The following is a 17,865-nucleotide window of genomic DNA, read 5'->3' as shown; positions in this document are numbered from 1 at the left end:
AACAACAATAGGCCTCTAACAAATTAGCACACGTCTTCTTTCTCCTTCTGTTTCTTTCTCTGTTTCTGATTCTAATCGTGATTCTGATTCTGGTTGATTGGTGGATCGACGGGTGACGTCACACAGGATAATGAAGATTGACAGGAGATGTCCAATGGTAGGGATCTGAAAATATAGATAGTGGATCAAAGAGAGAGAGAGAGAGAGAGAGAGAGAGAGAGAGAGAGAGAGAGAGAGAGAGAGAGAGAGAGAGCAATAACAAACAAAACAGCGAACCCACAAACATAGTACGTAACACTGTCAATCAGAGTGACATACAATTTTAGTGGCAGTGGCAGCTTTGCTTAGGGGCCCAGCAGTGGCAGCGCTGGGATTCAAACTCATGACCTTCCAACACCTAGTCCAGGGGTTGGCAACCTTAAACACTCAAAGAGCCATTTGGACCCGTTTCCCACAGAAAAAACAACACAAGGAGCCACAAAACCCTTTTGACATCTAAAATGAAGAGAACGCTGCATATATCGTTTTTTACCTTTATGGAAAGTATAGAAAAAACTGTAGTGTTGCATTTATGACATCAATGAACTGCTACCGAGTAAACAAAACAGATTGAACTAACCTTAACAAAAAAGTCGCTGGGTTGAAGGTTACTTTCAAATAAAATGTTCAATGTCTAATTGAGTTCTCTACGTATTCATGACATCAAAATGATAACTTTCCGGCTGCAGCGAACCAAAAACGCGTCTGCTTCTGTGTCGGATTTCGCAAGTCGGCGGTTATGACGCATATTTTGAGCGACAAAAAAAATTAAACACGGTTTATTTTAATGTTACAAGAGCATCACACTTTTTTTTTTAACTAACTAACTAACTAACTAAAATAAAATAAATTTAAATTAAATATTTATTTTCCAAATAATACAGAGAGCCACTTGCGGCACCGGAGCCACGGGTTCCCGACCCCTGTCTTAACTGAATAAACAGAAGTTCGGAGTTTACAAGCAGGTCAATTAACATACTCTTAAATAACACATTTGACTCAAACACAACTTGAATGACAAAATAAGTAAACTTTTGTGTAGTTTATAGTTCAAACTTGGGCTTGAAAATGATCCAAACTTGATTATTAAGACGGAGCGCTAGTTAACCGGTAGTGACAACAGCGTGTGTGTGTGTGTGTGTGTGTGTGTGTGTGTGTGAGCTGGTGGGACGCCAGACGACAACTCCTGATTTTATTGTTATAAACATCATGTACAGAGATTCTGTAGATAACTGCTGCGGATATTTACATCATTTTGGTGAATTGTTGTGAAAAACTGTTCAGCTTTAAAGTTTATTTTTGATGAAAACTCTGCACTGAGACATTGTGATATTAGCTATAAACAATCTTAGTCATCGCACTAGATTACTGTACATTACAACTTACAAAGTTTACTACGAAACAAACTCCTGCCTTTTATCTTCCGAAGCCGTCTCATCGTCTTTCTTTCTCCCAAGTGCATGATGACACTAGACATGTTTTTCTTCACTTGTGCATGTGATTCTGCATTTGGACTTTTATTTTAACATGTTGTAAGTGTGCTGTGAGCGATTCGGGATGGTCGGCTGTTACACATCGTCTTGCTGTTATTGTTTTTGCAATAAAAGTTTATAAAAGCAGGTGGTTTTGTTTCTTTATTGTAATTATAATTATAAGAGTTTGTGATCACATACAAAATAAACCCCCTGTGTGTTGCTAACTAGCTGCTAATATTAACCGCACTGTAACTTTTACCTCACTAGCTAGCTGTGTCTGATCTCTTGATCTAACACCTTTATCCTCTTAATAGGTAAAAAGTTCAAAAATTTTAATTCTTGGTTCGTTTTTCAACACAACTAGAAAGTTTTGAACATTTGTTACCTTTATTTTGGAACATGGTAATATGGCTAGATAGCTAGCAAGCCACATTGTGCTATTTTAGCAGGATTCATAACAACGTACACACAAAAAAAACCCTTTGTGTGAGGGATTATATCTAAATAATGATATAATGATGATCTGATTTCTTTTAAAAGTCTGAAGTGAAACAGTTTGCTAATTAGTTTAACATAAACCAATAGATGGGGCGCACGGTGGCTTAGTGGTTAGCATGTTTGCCTCACACCTCCAGGGTCGGGGGTTCGACTCCCGCCTCCGTCTTGTGTGTGTGGAGTTTGCATGTTCTCCCCGTGCTTTTGGGGTTTCCTCCGGGTACTCCGGTTTCCTCCCCCGGTCCAAAGACATGCATGGTAGGTTGATCGGCATCTCTGGAAAATTGTCCATTGTGTGTGTGTGAGTGTGTGAGTGAATGAGTGTGTGTGTGTGCCCTGTGATGGGTTGGCACTCCGTCCAGGGTGTATCCTGCCTCGATGCCCGATGACGCCTGAGATAGGCACAGGCTCCCCGTGACCCAAGAGTTTCGGATAAGCGGTAGAAGATGAGTGAGTGAGAGTGTAAACCAATAGACATAGTTTGTATTTGCTAGCTAGCATGCTGCATACATTAATTACACTGATGTTACATCTTTGTTTATTTATTTATTTATTTATTTATTTATTTATTTATTTATTACATACAACCATTAACATACTTCAGAAATGTGATTATATTTGGCCTCATGGTGCAACATCTCATGCCTGGAGCCCCCACCCCAAAGAAATATTTAGAATAATCCACAAACCACACGTTCTTCATCTGATGATGATGAGAAGAAATAAATTCTTTGTCTTTAATCGCTTATTGGCTTTTGAGCTTTTAAATGTACAACCCACTTTCCCAAATTATTAGCATGGATGCTAGTCAGCGACAACCACAGCGATGTTACTTTAACTATCCAAACCTGCTTCATACCTTTTCATAAAACTGTCAAGGCAATAGAAGTCATACGGCCTCGTTCTATATGATAGAGCTGATGTTGTCCTGAGTGCCCGTGCTAACAAAGTTCAAATCAAATTATTTAAATTACTGATCATCATAAGGCAAGAAAGTATTATGATGGGCACATGTCTGTTACATTAACTACAAGTATCAGCATTAGCTTTAGTCCACTTTACTGGTCCTGCTCAGGTTTGGACTTGTCCTCTTCGAATACAGCGAAGGTTCTGCCACCCACTGGGTTGTAGACAATTGCATCTACTTCTCCTCCGCTGTTGGCAGATTTCTGGAAGTGGATCTCCAGCAGGTCTTGCAGGTTGTCCTTCTCCATCACATCGGGGATTCCTGTCAGCAGTACGGTCTTGTTGCAGGTCGTGTTACACGTCTGAGGATGGAATTACAGGACAGGTTAGACTTTTCGTTCTTTAAGGGGTTGGATTGGAGGTGAGGGGTGGGGGTACAGGATGGAGGATGCTGGAGGTGAGGGTCGCTGATGCAGGCTTGGTGGGCATGGGGACAGCTAGTGGGTTCGTTTATTTGAGTATGGTTGATGGGAACTGGTGGAGTTGAGGGTCGCTGAAGGGGTGGCTAGTGGAGTTGAGGTTGGCAGATGAGAGGTTTTGTAGGTGAGTGTAGCTGATTGGGGGGTTGGTGGAGGTAAGGGTGTATGATAGAGGGTTGGTGGAGGTAAGCGTTGATAATAGAGGTTAGTGGAGGTAGGGGTTGGTGATGGGGTTGGTGGAGGTAAGGGTTGAGGATGAGGGATGGTAGAGGTGAGGGTTGGTGATGGGGTTGGTGAAGGGTATGATGGAGGTAAGGGTTGGTGATGGGAGTTGGTGGAGGTAAGGGTGGCTGATGGGGGTTGGTGGAGGTAAGGGTTGGTGATGGGAATGATGGAGGTAAAGGTTGGTGATGGGGATGGTGGAGGTAAGGGTAGGTGATGGGGGATGGTGGATGGTGGATGTAAGGGTTGGTGATGGGGGTTGGTGGAGGTAAGGGTGGCTGATGGGGGTTGGTGGAGGTAAGGGTTGGTGATGGGGGTTGGTGGATGTAAGGGTTGGTGATGGGGGTTGGTGGAGGTAAGGGTGGCTGATGGGGGTTGGTGGAGGTAAGGGTGGCTGATGGGGGTTGGTGGAGGTAAGGGTGGCTGATGGGCTTTGGTGGAGGTAAGGGTTGGTGATGGGCTTTGGTGGAGGTAAGGGTTGGTGATGGGGGTTGGTGGAGGTAAGGGTGGCTGATGGGGGTTGGTGGAGGTAAGGGTTGCTGATGGGGGTAGGTGGAGGTAAGGGTTGCAGTCAAGTGAGCAGGTATAAAGTTCCTCTCACCTTGAGAAGTGTGATCTCGCCGTTGAGGAAGGGTGTGACTTTCACCTTGTGTCTCTTCCCTTTGTCCAGCTCAATCTCATGCATCTGGTTATCTGTGAGACCCTTAGCAACTAGAAAGAGAGCGAGATTCTGTGTTTGGATACCCAAAGACGTCCACTCACCAAATCCCACCTTCACCTTAACATATTTTACATCAAAATCCCTAACAATCCCCCAAATCTACAGCAGGGGCCTTTATTTATCATCAGTGTTGATAAGTCGTCAGTATATAATTACAATAATATAATAAACACATAAATGTTATACACACTGGTGCTGTCTATGAATTTGATGACCACGTTGCCAGAATCTTCCAGCATGTCGATTTCCTCCACCTCGCCTCCTCCGTATCTCGACTTGGAGAAATGAATCTCCAGCTTGTCCAGGATGCGATCCATGTACTCTTTCTTGGGCAGGTTGGAGATAAGGATGCGATGAGGACAAACCTGAGTGTCCATCTAAAGAGAAAGGGGGCAAGGACGATATGAAGGAAATCATTTATTCATTCATTCATTCATTCATTCATTTTCTATCTCAGGCGTCATCGGGCATCGAGGCAGGATACACCCTGGACGGAGTGCCAACCCATCACAGGGCACACACACACTCTCATTCACACACACTCACACACTGCGGACAATTTTCCAGAGATGCCAATCAACCTACTATGCATGTCTTTGGACCGGGGGAGGAAACCGGAGTACCCGGAGGAAACCCCCGAGGCACGGGGAGAACATGCAAACTCCACACACACAAGGTGGAGGAGGGAATCGAACCCCCAACCCTGGAGGTGTGAGGCAAATGTGCTAAGCAACCGTAACAAACCCACCCACTAGCTTCGTATCCTCATTAACTACATCCATATTCCTCCTCTTTGGCCTTCCTCTTTGCCTCCTGCCTGGCAGCTCCATGTCCAACATTCTCCTACCAATATACTCACTGTCCCTCCTCTGAACATGTCCAAACCATCTTAATCTGGCCTCCCTAACTTTGTCCCCCAAACGTCCAACATGAGCTGTCCCTCTGATGTACTCGTTCCTAAAAAGCTTCTTGACTTGACTTGACTCTTGACTTGAAAGAAAGGAAGCAACTAACTGGAACCAGAACATTAGAGTTTTTTTTAACTGAAACATTTTTAAACGCAGATCTTGTGAAGTACCTCAACACTGGCTGGGACAAGAAACTGCACCGGCTCGGCCCGCACAGTGATGCTACATTCCCCGAGATGCACCACGTGCTCCTTCAGAGCTAATATCTTCTCAGCAACTGAGGAGTTAAACACAGAAACGAAGAGACACAATTACACAATGAAGCAATCATAATCCAGTAACGTAAGTTCCCATGATATCCAGTGAAGTACAGTAAATTCTTCTCACCATCTTCCTCCTCGAAGGTGATAAATGCCGTGCCTCCTTCCATGGGGTAGACGATGTGAGGTTTCACATCAAAGCTCAGCGCATCAGCTTCTTCAGCCGTCTCGCCATTAAACACAACCTTCTTCTCCGGCACTGCGGTGGACACCTAAAGAATGAAAGAGTGAATTCAGCTTAGTATAGTTCTTCTTCTTCTTCTTCTTCTTCTTCCTCTTCCAGGTCTACAAAATTTGCAATTAAATCATTATTATTTCTGAATATTTAGTGATAATCTTCCCAAACCTCGGTCTGCTGTTTCAAGCTCTGGTGGGTTTCATGCATGGTATTCAGCTCCTGCTGGATTTTCATACACTCCATGTTCAGTTTTTTCTCCTCCTTTTGTAGATCTGACAGTCTTTCCTAGACAGAAAGGAACAGATTGAAGGTATTATCAGTTCACCTTATTTCCTTCGTCCATAATGTACATCACCTTAAGCTTGCTGCAAATTGTTCAAGCCTTTAATGTGAAATAACTTCATAAATTCTTTAGTAATTTTCTAAATTTGTGATTCACATGTCTTGTAGATGAAATAGTTCTATGCCAATAAGATGGTTCTGATTCCTGAAATGTAAATGTACCATATTTATTGATGCTATTCTGAATTATAAATCAATGAATCAATTATCATTCATTCATTGAATATCCGAACTACTTCCTGTGCCTATCTCAGGCGTCATCGGGCATCGAGGCAGGATACACCCTGGACGGAGTGCCAACCCATCGCAGGGCACACACACACTCTCATTCACTCACACACACACACACACACACACACACACACACACACACACACTACGGACAATTTTCCAGAGATGCCGATCAACCTACCATGCATGTCTTTGGACCGGGGGAGGAAACCGGAGTACCCAGAGGAAACCCCCGAGGCACGGGGAGAACATGAGAACACCTCCGACCCTGGAGGTGTGAGGCAAACGTGCTAACCACTAAGCCACCGTGCCCCCCCACGAATCAATTAAATGAATCAAAAATCATGATTTGATTCGCTTGAACAGGTCAGAGATGAGACAAACAACTGAATCACAAAAGTGAATCATGAATCAAGGTTTTTTTCTCACCTCTTCTTTCTTCAGTGCTTTTGATTGGCTCATATTCTCATCCTCCAGACGCCTTTTCGCAATATCGACTCGTTGACAGAACTGTTCAGTAAACTTTATGTTACTTTCTTTGGCTTCATTTAAGAACTTACAATCCCTCACCAGGTCATTGTGGACTTCCTGTGGACATTTAAACACACGTTCACGTGAGCATGTTTTTAAGGCGATTGGGATTATGGTGAAGTCACAGATACTTTCTGACTGAACTGCACCTTCAGTTTCTCGATGTCTTTCTGAATGGATTTAAGGGTGAATGATGGATCATCTTCAGAGACCAGAGAGAAATCCTGAAATGACATTTTTATTATGAGCCTCAGAGATTATTGATATGACCCAGGGCTTAAAAAGAAGAAGAAGAAGAAGAAGAAGAAGAAGAAGAAGAAGAAGAAGAAGAAAAGGTTCTCCATGATATTTGATTGCTTACCTCCTCTGAAGACATCATGAACAAATGAGTCTGCGGAAAGATGACAGGCGTCCAGCTAAAGATATTCGTGTGTATCTGCAAATTAATAAATCACAGTAGGTTGGAATATTTCCATTCTGAGCCTGCAGTGTACAATGAACATAAACCTTTATAACACTTCACTTGAAATGTGCTCAGCGAAGATTCAATGCAATTAGATCATATTTTTATTTTCATTTCCTTAGCTTTTAAAATGACATAAAACATGACAAAAACCATTAGCATTTATTAGTATATTATATGGATAATATATTAGACTATATTATATTATCTTAGTATATTATATTCTTATATTATATTCTGTTATATTATATTGTATTAGATTAGACTAGACTTAAAGCTCATGCCAGTGTTGTAAACAGGAAATGTTCAGGTACTGGCCTTGTGTTGTACATAATAAAAACTTAACACACTTTATTTACAATATTAACGCAATTAAACGAATTAAGAAATTAAGAATTTCCCTTAAAACCGAATTGTTGTAGTTTTTTTAAAACTTTTTTAATTGTTTTTTTAACATTCACTTTTACATTTCACTTTGACACTTTTTCACTTTACTGAGTCATAATATCAGCTCGTTATTTACTGTGTTAATATCGTAATAAGTTGTATGACATCATTATTTTCTCTTCTATAAAGTAAACTATAAGTAAATGTAGAATAGAATAAAATGTAAAGCAGAAGCAGAAATAATAAACACGGTACCTTTGTGTTCTGTTGGCTTTCACTTTCCTTTCCCAGGTCCTAGGGGCGGTTCCTCGGCTGTGACGCACTTTATTATTTATTACATTATTTATCATTTATTAAATAATTATTCTACTCGAAGTCACAAAATGTTTAATATTTTATTGAAAGTATTAAACCGAATATCGGTGAAACTTTTAAGTTTATTGTATTCGCGCACGAGCCCAGGCCACTGACCAATCACAGCCTGGCTTAAGACAAACACGGAAGTAACATAAACAGCTGAGAACTATTTCCATACTTTTCCTTGTATGAAAAATAAGAAACAATCATATCGAAATAATTATAAATCGAAATAATACATAATATTTTTTCTGTTGTCATATTTAGAGACATCACTTTAAAGTTTCAGTAGTATTTATAAATTATGAATGTGAAGCATTAAATTAACATTTTGTGAGTTTTACAGAGAGAGAGAGAGAGAGAGAGAGAGAGAGAGAGAGACCGACAGAGGGAGGGAGAGAGACAGAGAGAGAAGGAGAGGGAGAGAGAGAGAGAGAGAGAGAGAGAGAGAGAGAGAGAGAGAGAGAGAGAGAGAGAGAGAGAGAGAGAGAATGAGGGAGAGACAGCGAGAGAGGAGAGAGAGAGAGAAAGAAGTAGTATCAGAGAAGGAGAGAGACAGAGAGAGAGAGAATATGAGAGAGAGAATATGTGAGAGACAGACAGACAGAGAGAGAGAATATAAGAGAGATAGACAGATAGAGAGAGAGACAGAGAGAGAGAGAAAATACAAAATCTTTAGTTTTTATTGATTTACAGAGAGATGACATATTCCCTGAAAAATAAATCTAACTATTATTAAATTACAACATGCATAAGCACATACATAATGTACATAACTACATACATAATGTACATACGCACATACATAATGTACATAAGAACATACATAATGTACATAACTACATACATAATGTACATACGCACATACATAATGTACATAACTACATACATAATGTACATAACTACATACATAATGTACATAAATACATACATGATGTACATAAGCACATACATAATGTACATAACTACATACATAATGTACATACGCACATACATAATGTACATAAGAACATACATAATGTACATACGCACATACATAATGTACATAACTACATACATAATGTACATAAATACATACATGATGTACATAAGCACATACATAATGTACATAAATACATACATAATGTACATACGCACATACATGACATACATAAGCACATACATAATGTACATAAGCACATACATAATGTACATACGCACATACATGACATACATAAGCACATACATAATGTACATAAGCACATACATATGTACATAAGCACATACATAATGTACATAAGCACATACATGACATACATAAGCACATACATGACGTACATAAGCACATACATAATGTACATAAATACATACATAATGTACATACGCACATACATGACATACATAAGCACATACATAATGTACATAAGTACACACATAATGTACATAAGTACACACAGTGTTTTAGGGGAAGCTGCTAGTTTGTGTTTGTGGCTAAAAAAATAAAAGCGAGCTGAATTACAGAAAGATCTTAAAAATCCGACGGAAATATTTTAAAAATAACGTTTGTTAAAGTTTGTTATAATCGAACTCGTGATGATAAATTAATTTGATATGTATTAACAAATCTGGCTTGGGGGAGGAAGAGGCGGGGGGTGTTAATGTCAGTGGGCGGGGTTTATAGAGAAAATGAAATAAAACCAGTTTATTAGTTTCAGTAGGGAGTGTGGTGTAGTGCAGGTGAGTAGAGTTTACTGTTTATATCTCTCTCTTTATCTGTCTCACACACACACACACACACACACACACACACACACACACACACACACACACACACACACACACACACACACACACATATCTACCTTTGTTTTCTTTAATCAGCTTCGTGTTTAATTGAATCCAGAAGCGGTGTTATAAAGCAGCAGCAGCGCGTCATCAGTTACTAACCAGACTGAGCTTTTACTCTCACACTCATGCGGCTTCGCAGCTCATGCACAGATTTAACGTTCGCTTCATTAACATCACGTGACCCTTTTAATTAAACAGCACATGATAAATAATCTAATGATGTAGAAATGTGTCACAAACAGACAGAGATCTATTTTATATACTTATATTAACCTGAAGTGAAATCTGCAGTGAATGAATCCTGTTGTGAATCATAACTTCTTTTAAATAAGTTTATTTCTATTCCTTTTTAAATGTTATATTAGTAGATATTTATTGCTATTTTTTGCATGATGCTTAAACCACCTTATGCACTGATCTGGGTGTAAATGAGGTGTTTGATGAAAAATCACATTACTGATCAGATTAATGCGTTTATTACGTAATATAAGGCGAGTGACGCGTCTGTGTATTTTATTTATGTAGAAAATTATTTAATATATATATATATCTGGCTTGGGGGGAGGAAGAGGCGGGTACATACATATTTATGTATACACACACACATATATATATATATATAAACACATATGATTTATATGTGTGTGTATATATATATATATGTATATGTATAATCACTTCGTTTTGTTTTTCCCTTAATAAATAAATGTACTCCCTTGATATTGTACTAAACACTATACAGAAGTGCAGGATTAGTGATCATTCAGCTCCAAGAGCATCAGTGAGATCAGACTCTGATGTTCAGGATGTTGAGGGAGGAGACTCCAGTTCCAGTTCACCCCAAAGGTGTTCAGTGGTGTCGAGTCAGAGTCAGGGCTCAGTGCAGGACACTTGACTTCTTCACTCCGACCTTCACCTCCATCCACACTCATGGAGCTCGTGGGCTTTTTGTGCACAGGCACATTGTCATTGTTCTGCTGAAGCGGTGTTTTAGTTCTAGTGAAGGGAAAATATAAACAACTGTGAAAAATGCTTCAGGCTTTCTCATCAGTTTAAAGGGTGCACATACTTTTGTCCATAATATATGATGTTGTAATGTAAGATTTGTAAATGTAAACGCATGATATGGTGTTGTAATCGATTGGGCATGAGCTTCATAACTCTGGATTTACTTTACTGTCTATTTTTATTTATTTATTATCAGATATTCCTGTCTTATATAATGTCTTAAAATATTATTTTATATATATAATGTATGTTTCCATCTATCAGGTTTTATATCCAGGTCATTTAGCTCACGGGGAGTTAAAGTTAAAGTAAATGCTGCTCCGATGTGGTCATGATCGTATCCAGCACACGGAAGTCATAAAGAAATAAAACATTCAGAGTCTAGATTTATTTTCTTCTTTTATACCACAGAAGCTTCCTAAGATTCCATTTAATGAGCAACAATTCAGTTCATGTTTTTAGCTTTTAGCTTCGACTTTTTTTCCCCTCTCATCAAAAATTATACACACTATTTGTATTCACTTTTAATGTGGAGCTTCTGAAGTACCTGCGAATGAGCTGTTGCTATAGAAATGAACACATATATTCTAACCTGGGATTTGATTGACGGCTGTCTTAAGATTAGAAAATCGATAATAATCTCAAAATAAAAAGCTCAGTAGTGTGAGATTCTTGTGAATGTGTAACTAGATAGAGGTTAGAATAAAAATTTTAAAAAATCACATTCCTTCTTTAGGGCTCGGATGGAGGTCATTATTTTGATTTAGTTTGTCTTCTCTTACAGCCGAGAATCGGGAGCGTGTTCGATCGGGTTAAAAGTTCTCCAGGTTCGAGCATAACCCATAGGAGGGTAAGCAGAATCTGTGTATGGGTGTGTGTGTCTTAACATGTGTCATTTTTATTCTCTACTTCTTCTTCTTCTTCTTCATAGGAGGGTAAGCAGAATCTGTTTGTGTGTGTGTGTGTGTGTGTGTGTGTGTGTGTGTGTGTGTGTGTGTGTGTGTGTGTGTGTGAGATTGCTGTTTTAAAACATTAGCAGAACTCGTCTGATCTTATCATGTCATTTTTATTCTCTACTTCTTCTTTTTAAGCTAACAGCTTTTTAACCTTTTAGCGATTCACTTCTTACTGCTGTAAAGTGACCTCGTGCAGACGAAAGGCACCATGTCAAATAATCTATTATAATCATTCATTTATTTATATTTTTTAATTACCCGCTCACTACTTAGTGAGAAATGACACGAGTACATGCTCATTATAAATGCCATTGCTGTTTTAGACACGCTGAAATGTTGGTAAAGATTGGAATTTCCCAGTTATTTCCCACGCATCACTTAACACTGTTTTTTTTTCCTGATTGTAGGTGAAGTGAAATCTCAATGGGGAAGTTTCAAAATTGGGGTGTGTGTGTGTGTGTGTGTGTGTGTGTGTGTGTGTGTGTGTGTGTGTGTGTGTGTGTGAGGTCTCATGACTACCTTATAATAAGTAAGAGGAAGTGATTCCGTGGTATGAATGTTTTTTTTTCGGTGTGTTTTCTGTCAAATGGTTCTCCGGTTCCATATAAAAAAAAAAGGTTTTCCTTTAGCCGATGTAGTGACACATTACACACCACTGAGGTTTTTAATAAGTGTGTTGTACAGTTCTCATGGTTCTCCTGCGGTTCTCCTGCAGCGTTCATGCTACAGAGTGGCTCTTGTCATTCTGTCCACTCCCAGAGGCTTCCTCATCATAAACAGAAGAGAATCCTGTAAATGAGGAAGCTGTTTTCAGTTTCAGCTCTCCCAGTGTGTGGAATTCACTTCCTGTTAAACTTTACTCAGCCACAACACACACACACACACACACACACACACACACACACACACACACACACACACACACACTTCATACTAGCCTTTCAAAAACCTGGATCTGATTTTTCACTTATTTATTCTCACCCATATCTTAGTATTATATTGTTTTCATCTTTATTTTATTTTTATTTTCATTTTTATCTTACAATTTTTTATTTCTGCTTCAATCATCTGAATGAAATTGTTCATCAGAAAAATAAAAAAAAACAATGTACACTTTTTGTTCCTTTTGTTTGTTTTCTCCTTTCTTTCTTATACTATAATTAAAGCTATAATCTCAGTTATTTAATGCATCTGTCATGTTGTTATTTTTTCTAGTTTTATAGAGGACTAATTCCTCTTTCCTTTCCTGGTCTGTGCAGATGTTAAGGCTAACAGCTGCAGTGCTCTTGCTGAGCCTGGTGTCTGGTTTGAAGTGTCCTGATCAGCAGCGCTGTGGGGACCAGCAGACGTGTTGCCAGATTCCTTCTGGAGAATTCAACTGCTGTCCGTTCCATCAGGTGAGCAGAAGAGTCAGTCTGGGACTTCAGCAGACACAAAGGCCACACCTCCTTCATCATAACGTAGACACAAAGGCCACACCTCCTTCATCATAACATAGACACAAAGGCCACACCTCCTTCATCATAACGTAGACACAAAGGCCACACCTCCTTCATCATAACGTAGACACAAAGGCCACACCTCCTTCATCATAACGTAGACACAAAGGCCACACCTCCTTCATCATAACGTAGACACAAAGGCCACACCTCCTTCATCATAACGTAGACACAAAGGCCACACCTTCTTCATCATAACATAGACACAAAGGCCACACCTCCTTCACCATGACTCACAGACACAAAGGCCACACCTCCTTCACCATGACTCACAGACACAAAGGCCACACCTCCTTCATCATGACTCACAGACACAAAGGCCACACCTCCTTCATCATGACTCACAGACACAAAGGCCACACCTCCTTCATTATGACTCACAGACACAAAGGCCACACCTCCTTCATCATGACTTAGACACAAAGGCCACACCTCCTTCATCATGACTCACAGACACAAAGGCCACACCTCCTTCACTATAACTCAGACACAAAGGCCACACCTCCTTCATCGTGACTCACAGACACAAAGGCCACACCTCCTTCATCGTGACTCACAGACACAAAGGCCACACCTCCTTCATCGTGACTCACAGACACAAAGGCCACACCTCCTTCATCGTGACTCACAGACACAAAGGCCATATCTCCTTCATCGTGACTCACAGACACAAAGGCCACACCTCCTTCATCGTGACTCACAGACACAAAGGCCACACCTCCGTCATCGTGACTCACAGACACAAAGGCCACACCTCCTTCATCGTGACTCACAGACACAAAGGCCACACCTCCTTCATCGTGACTCACAGACACAAAGGCCACACCTCCTTCATCGTGACTCACAGACACAAAGGCCACATCTCCTTCATCGTGACTCACAGACACAAAGGCCACACCTCCTTCATCGTGACTCACAGACACAAAGGCCACACCTCCGTCATCGTGACTCACAGACACAAAGGCCACACCTCCTTCATCGTGACTCACAGACACAAAGGCCACACCTCCGTCATCGTGACTCACAGACACAAAGGCCACACCTCCGTCATCGTGACTCACAGACACAAAGGCCACACCTCCGTCATCGTGACTCACAGACACAAAGGCCACACCTCCGTCATCGTGACTCACAGACACAAAGGCCACACCTCCTTCATCATGACTCACAAACACAAAAGCCACAACTCCTTCATCATGACAGACACAAAGGCCACACCTCCTTCACTATAACTCAGACACAAAGGCCACATCTCCTTCACTATAACTCAGACACAAAGGCCACACCTCCTTCATCATGACTCAGACACAAATGATAGTGTACAGTATGTGATTGCTTTTGTACATGTTTGTGTACACTGTGTTTGTGTCATTGTGTGTGTGCAGGGCGAGTGCTGTGAGGACCACTTACACTGCTGCCCCGACGGCATGTTGTGTGAGGTTAAAGAATCCAGGTGCACAAACGCTACACACTCGCTTCCATGGGCCGAGAGATTTCCTTCCGAAGACACTGACCTCGCCAATGTGAGATATGTTTCATTTCATACTTTGTTGGTTCATTAGTTCTAAATCGTCTTAGTTTACGTTATAGTCATGTGAGTAGTCACATCGAAAAAGGGAGTTTAAGCTGTTAGGGCCTTCGAAATAGAATTATTATTCAGCATACAGTGCTTTTATCTAACACAAACACTTTTGTTCGCTAAAATGTAAATAACATACAGCGGTGCATCTGCACTATTCGTACTGCAGTGTTAGTGATAGACATGATGTTTCTTTGCAGGTGGAGCGTTGGTCAGTTTCTGATGTTACCTGTGATGAAACCAAGACTTGTCCTGATGGAAACACGTGCTGTAAGAACGAAGAGGGAGGATGGGCCTGCTGCCCTCTGCCTCAGGTACAATCCCTTTTAGTAGAAAACAACATGCTTGTATCCAGGGTCTGAATTGAGAGTAGGTTTAAAAACAATAAAAAAAGAATCTGTTGATTTTAGGATGGGCTTCAAATGATGTGTAAATAACGAATAACGGGGTCGATACAAATTGTGACGATGCGAGTGTGAAGTTTATATCCATGTGCTTCGCAGGCGGTGTGTTGTGAGGACTTGATCCACTGCTGTCCTCATGATACAAAGTGTAACGTCGCTGCTGAGTCATGTGACAACTCGTCAATGTCGGTGCCCTGGCTGAAGAAGGAGCCGAGTAAACCAATCGGTGGACAGAAGGTTCCAAGCACCAAGGATACGTCAGTTTCTGATATTCCCTGTGACGACACCAAGACTTGTCCTGATGACAACACATGCTGTAAGACAGAAGAGGGAGGATATGACTGCTGCCCTCTGCCTCAGGTACAATCCCTTTTAGTAGATTATATCTTAAAACTATTCTAGATGTAGTCACATTGACATTACCTTTAAGTCATTTATCACTGATAGCTTATTTCAAATTCATGTTACATTGTGTTTTTACAGGCGGTGTGTTGTGAGGACTTTATCCACTGCTGTCCTCATGGTACAAAGTGTAACCTTGCAGCTCAGAAATGTGACAACTCGTCAATGTCGGTGCCCTTGCTGGAGAAGGAGCCGAGTAAACCGATCGGTGGACAGAAGGTTCCAGAAGACAAGAGAACATCAGTTTCTGATGTTCCCTGTGACGACACCGTGGCTTGTCCTGATGACAACACATGCTGTAAGAACCAACAGGGAGTATGGGCCTGCTGCCCTCTGCCTCAGGTACAATCCCTTTTAGTAGAAAACAACATGCATATAACCATGGTCTGAAATGAGAATAGGTTTAAATACAATATAAGACAAATCTGTTGACTTTAGGTTTGGTCAGATGAACATGGGTGGATTTTCTAGACATTACAATGTATATAGTAAAGCAGTTATTATGAAGCACACTTTTGAGAAGGTCTAAATAGCAAGCAATAGACAGATATGATGATATTTGCCAAGATATCCAAGATAATAATAGATAAGGTAAGACAAGACAAGATAGTATAAGACAAGAAAATGTTAGACAATTTCAGACAAGATAAGACAAGATAATGCAGGGTGAGTTCTGACAAGACAAGATAATGCATGGCCAGACAAGGCAAGATCATATAAGACAAGATAATGCAAGACAATTCCAGAATAGACCAGATAAGGCAAGACAATTGCAGGATGGGTTCTGACATGACAAGATATTAGACAAGATAATGCATGACCAGAGTTCAGATCATATGAGACAAGATAATGCAAGATATCCAAGATAAGATGACATTTGCCAATATATCCAAGATAATAGTAGATAAGGGAAGACAAGAGAAGATAATATAAACTAAGAAAATGCAAGATAAAGTGAGATCTGACATGACAAGATGATACAAGGCAATCACAGGCAAAACAAGATAAGACAAGATAATGCAGGATGGGTTCTGACAAGACAAGATAGTATAAGACAAGAAAATGCAAGACAATTCCAGACAAGATAATGCAGGGTGAGTTCTGACAAGACAAGATAATGCAGGGCCAGACAAGACAAGATCATATAAGACAAGATAATGCAAGACAATGCCAGAAAAGACAAGATAAGGCAAGACAATGCAGGATGTGTTCAGACATGACAAGATATTAGACAAGATAATATTAGACAAGATATTGCAAGACAATGCCAGACAAGATAATGCATGGCCAGACAAGTTCAGATCATATAAGACAAGATAATGCAAGTTAAGACAAGGCCAAACATGACAAGATCATATAACACAAGTAAGATACATAGGTGTTAGATGAGTAAGGTATGATAAGAAAGGGCCAGATGAAATAATACAGGATAGAAGCACACAAAATCAAATAAGATCTTAAGATCTTGCTCTATGTTTATGTTCTGTAAAGCTGCTTTGAGACAATGTCTATTGTAAAAAGCGCTATACAAATAAACTTGAATTGAATTGAGTATAAGACAAGACGTTTAACGCAAAAGGTAACACAAGTTAATAAAAGGCAAGGTAAGACAAGATAACATGGGAAAGGATCATACAAGGTAAGACAAGATAACACAAGGCAAGACAAAATAAGATCAGACAAGAAAATATGAGACAAAGGATACTGAACTGAATGATTTCAAAGGATGTGTAAATAACGAATAACGGGGTCGATACAAATCGTGACGATGCGAGTGTGAAGTTTATATCCATGTTGATTCTTCACAGGCGGTGTGTTGTGCGGACTTGATCCACTGCTGTCCTCATGGTACAAAGTGTAGCGACGCCGGTGATTCATGTGACAACTCGTCAATGTCGGTGCCCTGGCTGAAGAAGGAGCCGAGTAAACCAATCGGTGGACAGAAGGTTCCAAGCACCAAGGATACGTCAGTTTCTGATATTCCCTGTGACGACACCAAGACTTGTCCTGATGACAACACATGCTGTAAGACAGAAGAGGGAGGATATGACTGCTGCCCTCTGCCTCAGGTACAATCCCTTTTAGTAGATTATATCTTAAAACTATTCTAGATGTAGTCACATTGACATTACCTTT

General features: G+C 40.3%; 2 protein-coding genes across 24 annotated transcripts in view; one reads left to right on the top strand and one right to left on the bottom strand.

The window, feature by feature from the left end:
* Positions 1–2,540: 2,540 nt before the first annotated feature.
* Positions 2,541–9,990, bottom strand: ifi35 (interferon-induced protein 35). 3 transcript variants are annotated; one of them, XM_047800997.1, is made up of 11 exons: positions 9,896–9,990; positions 7,953–8,009; positions 7,209–7,283; positions 6,997–7,071; positions 6,746–6,904; positions 5,912–6,028; positions 5,633–5,777; positions 5,416–5,522; positions 4,528–4,714; positions 4,218–4,327; positions 2,541–3,277 (listed from the first exon to the last, which is right to left on the bottom strand). In XM_047800997.1, exons 3-11 carry the CDS (start codon positions 7,224–7,226, stop codon positions 3,068–3,070), a joined length of 1,128 nt encoding a protein of 375 aa, XP_047656953.1. In that variant the 5' UTR covers positions 7,227–7,283; positions 7,953–8,009; positions 9,896–9,990; the 3' UTR covers positions 2,541–3,067. The 3 variants fall into 3 exon arrangements, with proteins under 3 accessions (XP_047656953.1, XP_047656952.1, XP_027035171.2); XM_047800996.1 differs by having other exon boundaries at positions 7,953–8,019; positions 9,896–9,985; XM_027179370.2 differs by lacking the exon at positions 9,896–9,990 and having other exon boundaries at positions 7,953–8,122.
* Positions 9,703–17,865, top strand: part of grna (granulin a) — a 23,681-nt gene continuing 15,518 nt past the window's right edge. For 5 of the 21 annotated variants that reach the window (XM_047800946.1, XM_047800930.1, XM_047800928.1 and 2 more), the window contains exons 1-8: positions 9,703–9,770; positions 11,674–11,739; positions 13,105–13,242; positions 14,730–14,867; positions 15,124–15,237; positions 15,427–15,687; positions 15,811–16,071; positions 17,538–17,798. In XM_047800946.1, the coding sequence (XP_047656902.1) occupies positions 13,105–13,242; positions 14,730–14,867; positions 15,124–15,237; positions 15,427–15,687; positions 15,811–16,071; positions 17,538–17,798 (1,173 nt within the window). In that variant the 5' untranslated portion in view covers positions 9,703–9,770; positions 11,674–11,739. The remainder of the gene's footprint in view (positions 9,771–11,673; positions 11,740–13,104; positions 13,243–14,729; positions 14,868–15,123; positions 15,238–15,426; positions 15,688–15,810; positions 16,072–17,537; positions 17,799–17,865) is intronic. The other 16 variants (XM_047800935.1, XM_047800932.1, XM_047800934.1 and 13 more) reach the window with 9 other exon arrangements.

This window comes from Tachysurus fulvidraco, chromosome 15 (genome assembly GCF_022655615.1).
Source record: "Tachysurus fulvidraco isolate hzauxx_2018 chromosome 15, HZAU_PFXX_2.0, whole genome shotgun sequence".
In the NCBI taxonomy this organism is placed as follows: Eukaryota; Metazoa; Chordata; class Actinopteri; order Siluriformes; family Bagridae; genus Tachysurus; species Tachysurus fulvidraco.
The sequence above is the reverse complement of the archived record's forward strand: the minus strand, read 5'-3'. Positions and strand labels throughout refer to the sequence as shown.

What these genes read in the sequence shown, in the direction of transcription:
- ifi35 (XM_047800997.1), bottom strand. An exon ending in AAGCACTGAAGAAAGAAGAG is followed by an intron (nt 6,029 to 6,745) that starts GTGAGAAAAAAA and finishes CTTTCTGTCTAG; the next exon opens with GAAAGACTGTCAGATCTACA. An exon ending in CACCTTCGAGGAGGAAGATG is followed by an intron (nt 5,523 to 5,632) that starts GTGAGAAGAATT and finishes TTAACTCCTCAG; the next exon opens with TTGCTGAGAAGATATTAGCT.